Here is a 12,047-nt window from a genome sequence, read left to right on the forward strand (position 1 = left end):
TTTAATGCATACGTTCATTTGTTTAATAGGCTTCATTCATGAAACACGAGCTGAACAAATTTTTGTGCAAATCTTTCTTAAGATTTTCTAATGTAAACTTTCAAATTCAAGAAAATGTTAGTTGCTATGAAAGAAATGTACACCTGCTCACTACTACTGTAAATGGTGTGTAAAACATTCAATGTTCTTTTTGGCAAACTGATGGCACTACATTTTGATGCACTGTCATAATATTTCTCAAGCTCATTTGCCCTGTAATTCTTTTTAACTTTGGGTAAAACGCAGGGCTTGTCACTGTCACTTTTTTCCCAGTCGTCCAATCAATGGAGGAGGGGCGGGAAAAATACTACACTGACCAACCATCCTACTTGGCTAGATGGCCACTGTCAGAAGAAAGGCTGGCTTTTTCTTTCAGCTGGCTAAAAATACTTGGGTGGACACATGTTAATTAATGGTTAGTTCACCCAAAAATTTAAATTTGCCCATTATTCACTTATTCACTGTATATGACTTCCCTCTTTCAGACGAATTTAATCAGAGTTATATTAAATTATCCTGGCTTTGGAAGCTTCAGAATTGCATGGCCGGGTGTTTCTCTTCATCAGTCCAAAACAAGTCCAATAAAGTGCATCTATCCATAATAAAAAGTGTCTCACACAGCTCCAGGGGGGTGAATAAAGGCCATCCTTTATTCCGTCCGGATCTGCTTCCACATGAAGCTAGATGAAAGTGATTATTATGTTTTAAATATGGATATTTTTCTTACAAAAACGCATCAGTCCACTACAGGAGGCCTTTTTTCATCCCCCGTAGCTGTGTGGGGCACTTTTTATTATGGATGGATGCACTTTATTGGACTTGTTTTGGACTGATGAGGAGAAACACCCACCCATGCAATTCTAAAGCTTGAAAATGCCAGGATAAATTTTAATATAACTCTGATTGGATTTGTGTGAAAGAAGGAGGTCATATACACCTAGGATGCCGGGAGGGTAAGTAAATAATGGGCTTATTTTTATTTTTGGTTGAACTAACCCTTTAAATATTTATTGTTAGGCATATGGCCTTTTAGTTATTTTTTTACATTTATGCAAGATACTGGAGCCAAACCTAAGAAGAAAGTCCAGAATATTCCACTGCATTCCGTTGACCATGACATTGTCACAGATATTTCTAATCACACACTTATTAATGATTGCTTTATTGTCCATTTTAAGCACAATTACATCTTAAAAATGTTTCATTCATTTCTCTCTAGTATGGACCCTTCCACCTGGCTGAGGATTCCTCAGTGGGCACCACAGTCACTGTAGTGTCGGCATGGGATGCGGACGAGTGGGGTGGAGACAGCTGGCAGGTGGACTACCGACTTGAATCTGGGAATGAGGAGGAGGTTTTTACTCTAGTGACCGACAGACAGACTAATGAAGCTGCCCTCATCCTTGATAAGGTATCGTCCCCGTCTGAATAGATAAACGTCAAACTGAGTTGAGCACTTGTTAAAAAAAATGTGCTTTTAAAGTACAAGTTTGCTTTTCTTTAAAAAAACAATAGGTTTCAATGGTCTGTTCCTTTTCACTGAATTAGGAACAAAATGTTAAATTATCACCCTGACATAATGTGATTGTTCTTTGTTTATACAACTTTTAATCTGTGGTATGAAACTGATGTACTGTCGGAAACTTCTGAACACATCCAAGTGAGCCACATGCAGTTCTGTGAAGTGCTTACAATATGGGACTGACACTGCAGATGCTCATCGTCAAATCGTCAAAATGTATGATTGTTCATACTCTTGAGTTACTATAATTATCCCTGTGTTTACCTTCACTGAACAGTTTTATTTATACTAGCTGGTATTTTTATAGGTACTGTTAAGTACATGATGAGGTTTAAGTGTTAAGTTGTTCACCACTCAGCCCCCAAGAGTTCAAATTGTCCTTTTCACGCTAAATATTTCTCAGAGATTTTGAATTTTAAAGTTAGTTTATATACTGTTCAAGAATTGACAGTGGTGTGAACTAAAAATGTCTTTTCCCGGTTGGTTAAAAATGGCTCTTGTAAATACTAGGAAATGTCTAGCTCAAATGCCACTTGGTTTGATGTAACACAATTAAATTTATACAACTTAGTAGAGCTTAGGTTTTTAAATACTTTATATGGTCACTGTATGAAAAAGAACAGTTAAGTCATTATTTAGCAGACCATTCAGCTAGGGCTCAAGGCCTGATCCACACCATGACCTACATTCCCTTCAGGTGATGCAGTTGTTCACTGATTAGTATCACTGATTCCCTTGATCTTGGACTCTGTCCACCCCATATGTGATATACAACTAGTTTGATCCATTTCTGGCATCTTTTATTCATGTTTTGTCAGATTGCAAACTGGGAGTTGAGGACATTTCAACAGAGGGTTTCTGAGCCATTTGTTTTACCTTGTGTTTATCTGTGTTCTCAACAACTCTGCACAACTCCCTCTGTTGTTGTTCTGTGGCTCGGTAATTAAGTAATTGTGTTGTATACTTAATTAGCAGGCACTGATTACAGTATGTCATGTTTGCAGCATGGGCAATCAATGCTGGAGACCACATATATTTAGTTTCTCAGTAGAAGAATTGTTTTTTTGTTTTAAGATTTATTTTTGCCTTTTATTGTGATAGGACAGATCAGAACTGACAGGAAGCAAAGTGGGAGAGAGATAGAGGGCAGGATCAGGAAAACACAGGACACAAAACATTCGAACACAGGACGCCCAGAGCACAACAGCACTGTATGTTGGCGCACTGCCCACGAGGCTATCGGCGCCGACAGTAAATGACAGATTTTTCATTTTTGGGTGAACTATCGCTTTAACTGGTCATCAAAGAGTACTACCAGGTTTCTCATTACCATTTAATTTGTAGATCCTAGTTGTACAGTATACTGATGTTGTGGTTGACTGATTAATTGACTGGGATGACAACTGGAATAAAGGCAAAGAACAACAGAGCATTAGGATCTGGTCAGAATGCTGTCTGCTCTTTAAAATACAAGTGAATTAAGTGACTTAATAGATTAAATCAAGTGAGGTTTGGATGTAATATGTAATATTACTACTGGATAAAATGGTAATGCTGTTCACTTCCAGTCAGTAGTATTAGTCTTTTTCTCTCTGTCTCTGTTTTTCTCATTTTCTCCTTTCTGGGAATTGTTCTTAAATATAGTATGGCTGACTTTTGTTGTTGCTTGACAAACAAGCTGTAAAGATAAAGCCGTGAGAATTAAAGGGATAGTTCACCCAAAAATTAAACTTCTGTCATTAATTACTCACCATCATGTCGTTCCAAAAGCATAAGACCTTCATTCATCTTGGAACATAAATTAAGATATTTTTGATGAAATCCAAGAGCTTTTTGACCCTGCATAGACAGAAACGCAACTGACACATTTAAGGCCCAGAAATGTAATAAGGACATTGTTAATATAGTTCATGTGACATCAGTGATTCAACCGTAATGTTATAAAGCTACAAGATTTCTTTAAATGCACAAAGAAAACAAAAATAACAACTTTTTTTTTTTAAATAACAACTATTCAACAGTATCATGACAGTACCACAATGCATGTGTGTGATGCTGCTGACGCAGGAGCCAGCATTCTGATATAAAACGATCATCTATCTTAGTTCATCATCTGTATATTCTGGTTCAAATAAGTAAGGTTCTGCAAAAAATTGCAAGTCATCCTCTCTGTCGAGTATGCGTCTTCCTCTGCTTGTAAACAAGGCACAGCGCATCCAGGATCTATGTCAAAATTCCAGTTCCTGTGTCAGCAGCACCACACACGTGTGGTACTCTCAGGAATGTGCGTCAAAGACTGACACGGAAGAAAATTTTCTTTGTGCGCAAAATATATTCTTGTAGCTTCAGAAAATTACAATTGAACCGCTTATGTCACATGGACTATTTTAACAATATCCTTACTACCTTTCTGGGTCTTGAAAGTGGTAGTTGCATTGCCGTCTATGCAGGGTCAGAAAGCTGCCGGATTTCATCAAAAATATCTTAATTTCTGCTCCATAGATGAACTAAGCTCTTAAAGGAACACTCCACTTTTTTTGGAAATAGGCTCATTCTCCAACTCCCCCCGAGTTAATAAGTTGAGTTTTATTGTTTTGAAATCCATTCAGCCGTTCTCCTGTTCTGGCGATATCACTTTTAGCATAGCTTAACATAGATCATTGAATCCTATTAGACCAATAGCATCGCGTTCAAAAATGACCAACGAGTTTTGATATTAGTCCTATTTAAAACTTGAGTCTTCTGTAGTTATATCGTGTACTAATACCGGCGGAAAATGTAAAGCTGCGATTTTCTAGGCCGATAAGATTAGGAACTACACTTCCATTCCGGCGTAATAGTCAAGGAAGTTTGCATCACGCCGGTCACATTGAACCAGTGTTGTTTTCGTCAACGATGACGATGACGAAATCATTTCGTTGACGCCACTTTTTTTCATGACGATAACGAGACGATGACGAGATAAAAATGGCTCGTTGATAACTAAAACATGACGAGACGTGTGTGAGTTTTCGTTGACGAGATGAGAATAGACGAAAATGTTAGTGGGTGGTCCGTCAGACGTTTAAAATGCATGACATTTCCGCTTATTGTGCATGCCAATTAAAACTTAAAAAGTATCTGACGCTATGGCAAGCCGTTTTAGCATTAAATACTCTTTGCTATACTAGTATGGCAAGCCGTTTTAGCATTCCATCCTTGTTTGTCTTTTATGTTCTAAAACATTCCTTCATTATTGTACTTATTGGTGAAAATAGTCGATCCGGAAGCTCACATTGTGTTGAACTATAGATCTGCTATTTTCAGAATTTATAAGTGACACTACCCAACAGTAAAATACTTACTGACCTACATTAATTTGTTAAAAGACTACTTTTTTCCCTTTTTTTGACTAAAACTAGACTAAAACCTTTTTGACTTTTCGTCGACTAAAATTGGACTAAAACTATCACATATAGAAGTGACTAAAATTTGACTAAAACTAAGAAGCATTTTAGTCCAAAAGACTAAGACTAAGACTAAATCTAAGATGGTTGTCAAAAACAACACTGCATTGAACATTAACTTGCTGGGAACTAATTTCAGGCGCTGCGTGATATTACTGCGCCTGCTGCGTCCATATCATGGCAGCAAACTTCCTTGACTATTACGCTGGAATGGGAGCGTAGTTCCTAATCTTAACGGCCTAGAAACTCGCAGCTTTACATTTCCACCGGTCTTAGTACACGATATAACTACAGAAGAGTCAAGTTTTAAATAGGACAAATATGGAAACTCGTTGGTCATTTTTGAACGCGATGCTATTGGTCTAATAGGATTCAATGATCTATGCTAAGCTATGCTAAAAGTGATATCGCCAGAACAGGAGAACGGCTGAATGGACTTCGAAACAGTAAAACTCAACTTATTAACTCGGGTGGAGTTGGAGAATGAGCCTATTTCCAAAAAAAGTGGAGTGTTCCTTTAAGGGTTTGGAACGACATGAGGGTGAGTAATTATTGACACAATTTTCATTTTTGGGTGAACTATCCCTTTAAGTCAAGTGAGAAATAAATGAAAATAAGACAATTACAGGTATGGACAAACAAAGTGTGTTTTCACATTGTTAATGACATGTCAGTACCACCCACACTCACTTTGACATTTATCTGCATTCTGTTACCGTTTGTATTACAACCTTGTTTCCCTGGAAGACAGCCCAGTCTATGCAATACTGTCAGAGTGATGTCAGCAGTTTGTGCGCATCCACAGAAATATCTGACCTTCAGTCTGATGATGACATCAGAGCATACAATGGGTCATTCAGAACCTGATTTGAACACATTTTACCTTCAGAAATGCAGTTTGACACATTGGGATGACTAGTGAGCCACTCTCAGATTATATGATTTTGTCCTGGTCTACAGTGTGTTGGTATAGATTATTAAGAGAACTGCCTGTGAAAATCAGACCACTGCTTTTTTTATGTTTATAATTACAGAGTGGCATTATTTTTTCTTAAAGCCATCTTCCAAGCTAAAAAAAAAAACAAAAAACAGAGAAATAAATGTAATGTACAGTGTGTTCATTGCTTGCAGGTGCTGGACTTTGAACGGGAGAATGAGTATATACTGGTATTAAGCGCTCAGAACCCTGTTGCTCTGGTCCGAGGCAGATACGGGCCAGCGTCCACAGCTACTGTCACCATTTTTATTGACGACATCAATGAAGGGCCCGTTTTATCTCAAAGCCATTATGAAGTCACTGTCAGAGAAGGGGAGGAGCCAGGACGTGTCATTGCCACAATCAGAGGCTACGACCCTGACTCACATCCAATCAGGTAAGGTGGTATCTCACTCGTTTAAGTTAGAAAAACTACCAGTGACAACACTTTAAATCAATACATTGATTACTGCCCTGCAACAATTTTCATCTGTCCCTTTTATTTATGAACTACAAGAGATTCCCCAAATTAAAGAGATCACTTAAAAAGGAAAATTTCGTTATTAAGTACTCACCCTCATGCCTTTCCAAACCCGTAAGACCTTTCATCTTCAGAAAATAAATTAAGACATTTTTGATGAAATCCCAGAGCTTTTTGACCCTGTTGACTGATGTATTCAAGGCCAAGAAAGGTAGTAAGGACATTGTTAAAATGGTCCATGTGACTATTCAGTGGTTCAACCTTAATTTTATGAAGCTACAAAGCTACTTTTTGTGCTTTTTGAGCAGGAAGCTCTTGGATTTCATCAAAAATATCTTAATTTGTATTTCAAAGATGAACAATGGTCTTAAAGGGTTTGGAATGACATGAGGTTGAGTACTTAATGACAGAATTTTCATTTTTAGGTAAACTTTCCCTTTAATAAATCTCAATTGACACAGATATCACATTCTCAAAATCTAAAACATACAGAGGAAATGTACTTTTTGCTTGAAAACTAAAAAAAAGACTGATTATCCAGAAGTGTACACCTAAATCTAAATGTGCAGAAGCTTAATTTAATATATTACATGTGTCCGTGTCTATGAATACTGTCATTGTCAATTACTGTGGTTTATTCAGGTTGTGGATTGTACACAATGTACAAGCAGGTGTTGTCCTGCCGTTCAGATGTTGCCACATAATTTCATGTACCTGACATGACTGATTCTGGTTCCTTAGTTAAACAGCAGAGGAAGTAGTGCATAAAATTACAGGCATCTGGTGTGATCTAAAATGACAGTCTCAAGAATAGTTACTTGCTCATATAAATTACAGTAATACATTTTCCATTTGAAAGTGGAAAACGATCTGAATCTTGATCTAAAATACATTAAAAATGTTAATATTGTAAAATATTAATGCAATTTAAAATAACTGGTTACTTGTGTCATATATTTTTAAAAGTAGTCTATTCCTGTGAAGGTAAAGCTTTTCAGCAGTCATTATTTAGTCTTCAGTGTCACATGGTCCTTCAGAAATCATTCATCTGAAAGCTGCATAAATAGCTTTCTATTGATGTATGGTTTGTTAGAATTGGACAATATTTGGTCGAGATACAAATATATTTCAAAATCAGGAATCTGAGGGTGCAAAAAAGTTCTTAGCAATGCATATTACTAATCAAAAATTGAGTTTTGATATAGTTATGGTAGCATACATACAAAATATCTTCATGGAACATGATCTTCACTTAATATCCTAATGATTTTTGGCATAAAAGAAAATTTGATAATTTTGACCCACACTATTGTTGGCTATTGCTACAAATATAACCGTGCTACTAATGACTGGTTTTGTGGTCCAGGGTCACATGCTGAAAACATATTATTTTCTTTGTAGATGAAAATTAACATTTCTGGAGCACTGTTTTACCAAAGCCATGCTTTTTTGTATTAAAATTCATAATGCTATAATTTCTTGATTAGGAAAAACAATCATATGTGATTCAAACTCTGATTGCTCTTTCTTCAGATATTCACTGAGAGGAGACACTAAGAAATATTTCTCCATTGGGAAGTACTCAGGAGAGCTCAAGACGGTCCAGGCCTTGGACAGAGAGGAGAACAGCACCTACACCATGGAAGTAGTGGCTGAAGATGGGCGTAAGAGATATTTTACCCCTCCTTGTGCTGTGCAATCACTGTGGAGGGCTGTCAATTCATGTTGTTTGTTTGAATAAACATGTCCATCAAACTGAAGTTATTATACAGAGCAAGTACAAGAGGAAGATGCTATCGATGTGAGACATCTGGGGAAAATCAACATCCCTCGGCTTTCTCTTTTTCAAAATCATCAGTGCTGCTGAGACACTTGACATTTCAAAACGCTGTGACAGGCTCTATTCACTATCAAATCTCATTGAAAATTCTAGGCCACATCCACACGCCGTGAGAGAAATCTCAGACATTGTAACTAGCAGCGAATGAGTCACCAGCTGAGACGTTGCGGCGTATGAACGCTGTGTGTGTGTGGTATAGAATTCCACATCGTTCCTCCGCACATGAACATAGGCTGCAGATCAAAGATTTGAGGTGTGAAGGTCATACAGTTCACCCTCCAATTACATTCTGCCCCCATCAGCGCTCACAGATGAGAAATCAGTCCAGTCCAGGATGCTCAGTCACAAATGTTTATGGGGGAGAAAAAAAGGAGAGAGATGAGATGAGAACAAGAGATATGACTCACAACTCCCTGTCTTGCGTGGTCTTGAGTGTTGAAGCAGGATCGAAAATGAGAGGGAGGGTATAAGAGGAGGGAGCAATAAAGAAACTATAGATGATAGACAAAAATAATACATATACCTCAGTATCTGAGAGCTTATGACCTTCAAAGAATTGTATTTTACACTGTGCTGCAGAAACAGATGCATCAAAATTGACAGAAATCTCAAACAGCTTTTGCAAAAGCCCCTTATACCACATCAATTCCTTAGGATTATTCTTTTCCTTACAATAACTTCGTATTTAATCTGGGGATTGATAGTAAACAGTGTGACAAAAACGTCAGGTTAGTTTACCTGTCAAGACAAAGCTCCACAAGATTCATTTCACAACATTCAATTTAATTTCTACACTTATTTTACCTACAATTTTTGGCATGTTGTGCATTTTGAATTGCACTTCTATGACCAAATCTGAATTTCTTTTCCCATGTAACATGTCAGCCATAGTCCCACACCGGCTAAACACCCACTGGCTCTGTCTGCAGCAGTAACTACACCCCAGTCTCTTGCTTTACATTAGGCTGGAAAAAGATTAACGAATCTGAGTGTGCTGCCCTAAATATTTTAATTGTTCCTGGGAGGTTATTGAACAATAAACTGGATTAAGAGATTGAAATTTGACAGAAAAAAATTCTCCTTTAAGTTCTGGACTTCCACTGGTGAGTCATTTATGAGTCATTTATTAGTGAAGTGGTCTTCAACAGGGGTCTTCAGGGGTCTTCAACAGATCCCTACGATGTCCATAGCTTTACAGCAGGTGGTCCCAAACCACTGTGCATGAAATATTAGAAATCTATTTACTATATGTTAACAAAAATACAGTTAATGTTAAGCAGTTCTGAATCTAAGAGACTAAAATTCAGCTTAATGTCTTTGCTATATGTGTCAAACGAAATATGCTAATACATAAAACTGACTATTTGCCTTTTTTTGCAGAACAGGTATAAAAAGAAGGGCATGTTTTTTTTAAAGTGTCCTAATATTGTGTTGGAGTCCCCTATAACAGGTTTAAAAGCATCAAGGTTAGAATACATTGTAATTTTCGCAGAATATACATTTATACATAGAGTCATTTGGCAATGATTTCGAAATGGTTTGTTCGAACCAGCTTTGAGTTTAATGTCTGGGAACCTCTCTCTTCCATAAGTCTGCTCTGCTCTGATTGGTCAGCTGACCAAGCCTGTTGTGATTTGCACAGAGAGGAGTACTTGAGCAAGTTGGTGAGTGCTACTATCTGTGTTGCCAAGTCCTCGGTTGTTTTTGATGTTTGCGGGTAGAAGCGACCCCAATAACGTCATATTTAGCCCCTGGAATGCGAATTTACCAGGTGAACCCTGACAAAAAAAAAACATGATTTTTAACGGAGACCCCCCTAAAATGCGATTGGGCTAGTTTTAAGTAGCAATTCTGCGGGTTTTGTTGTGAAAACCTGGCAACCCCAAGCACTTTTTACATAAAACAATAGTATGGTGCTCCAATCGGTGATTAAAATAATGGCATAAAACATTTTGTATGTTAACACTTATGCAAGTGAATCCTGTCCTGTAAACACATAACAAAACAACAATACTGGATATGTTAGCCAATGGACTTCTTCATCGAATGTGATTTTAGAATCACCAATAGCCTTGGACAGTGCCTCGACACATAGCACTGTTGCACTACAGGCGTCCCGATTCTGGCTTGAGGATCTTTTCCTTTCTCTCTCTCTCTCCCCCATTTTGCTTCCTGTTAGCTTTACACTGTCCTATCAAAGTAAAGGCAAAAATATATAAATCGTTTAATGTGATTCTGGCAGTAAAAGCTGTTCTTTGCAAGACAAATATAAGTCCGTGAAGTTGGATATTCCTTTTTAAATCAGTTGTTATTGTTTTATAATAATAACTCTTGCTTGGTTAAACATAGACTGATGCCATTGAGCTTTGTAGTACTAATCTCAATCTGCACATCCTTTAATGCTGCTCCTGACCAGTATTTAGCATTAGGTTAATGCCCGCTTTAAAACATATCCTGCAGTGAAGAGAGTGCAGAAACTGTACACGAAGCAGCATCTTATTTAAACCAACAGTTTAAATCCACTGAATTATAGCTGGATTTGCATGTCTCTTTATATATAGTATATTAATAATGCATGGCTTAGTCCATAAAACTTTTGTGGTATGGCACATAGTGTGGCTTTTCAGTGTAGTTGCTAACTCAAAAAATGTCATCATTTACTCATCCTTGTGTCATTTCAAACCTGTACAAATTACAGTTGAGGTCAAAAGTTTACATACACCTTGCGGAATCTGCAAAATGTTAATTATTTTACCAAAATAAGAGATCATACAAAATGAATGTTATTTTTTTTATTTAGTACTGACCTGAATAAGATATTTCATATAAAAGACGTATTTGAACTAGGGGTGGGCATAGATTAATTTTTTTAATCTAGATTAATCTAGATTAAATCTTGGAATTAATCTAGATTAATCTAGATTAAAATGGCTAATTTGAATTCTGCTGAAGGCATTCAGAATATGTGTGCTACCCAAATAATGACTTAAAGTCTTTGAGAATTGATCATAAAGCTCATAAAGCTGTTCTATGATAATTTGTTGATGAAAATAAATTATGTTCAATTAGATGTACTTGTGTTTACTAACTAACTAACAATGAAATTATTTTTTCTCCCTATTAGATTGTGTTTTTTTAACGTCAACACCTACCCAGCCCATTACATGTTACAGCGTACTTTTATTTTGACAGGTTGCCGTGAAGTTTCTGTGTCATACAGTATGATATGATGCTAGTTCTCTTACAAGAGGGAACGAGTACTGCGTAAGAAGTATCTTACGCTAGGGGAAAATCCTTTTCTGCGAGATATTGAAGCCAAAAATTATCCTTAATTTTGAAATAATGTAAAGCGCGTTGCAGCAGCATACAGACATAGGCGAAACAGCTTGCGCGCCTATTGGCTGCTCTGCGGCAACTGCAGCAGCCTATTAGAGCGAGGCCTGACGCGACGCCAGATCCAATGGGGGCATTTCGCGCCCTTTGCGTCGCTTCGCGCCCTTTTCGTAGCTTCCCGCCTAAAAGGGCGTGGTCTAGACCTATAAATATCGCTCATAGGCAGCTATTATCTGATTTTTCATCCTTCAAGCGAAGCACACGCATCGCTGGAGCCGGATAAGAAGCCGCCGTTTGACTGCAAGCATCTCAGCGGGACGAGCCACTGAAGCTGCTGGCCACGCCGCCTTCCGTGCATTCCTGCTGCGCTTTCCGGCGCCTATATCCTTTATAATCTACAGTGTGTGTCG

The 12,047-nt window shown here is 37.6% G+C and overlaps 1 protein-coding gene across 1 annotated transcript in view; it reads left to right on the forward strand.

The window, feature by feature from the left end:
* cdh16 (cadherin 16, KSP-cadherin) overlaps positions 1 to 12,047 on the forward strand; it is a 55,384-nt gene that overhangs the window by 29,933 nt on the left and 13,404 nt on the right. Inside the window, exons 11-13 of the mRNA XM_073835842.1 lie at positions 1,259 to 1,450; positions 6,139 to 6,380; positions 7,998 to 8,128. Coding sequence (XP_073691943.1) covers positions 1,259 to 1,450; positions 6,139 to 6,380; positions 7,998 to 8,128 — 565 coding nt within the window. The remainder of the gene's footprint in view (positions 1 to 1,258; positions 1,451 to 6,138; positions 6,381 to 7,997; positions 8,129 to 12,047) is intronic.

This window comes from Garra rufa, chromosome 3 (assembly GCF_049309525.1).
Source record: "Garra rufa chromosome 3, GarRuf1.0, whole genome shotgun sequence".
In the NCBI taxonomy this organism is placed as follows: domain Eukaryota; kingdom Metazoa; phylum Chordata; class Actinopteri; order Cypriniformes; family Cyprinidae; genus Garra; species Garra rufa.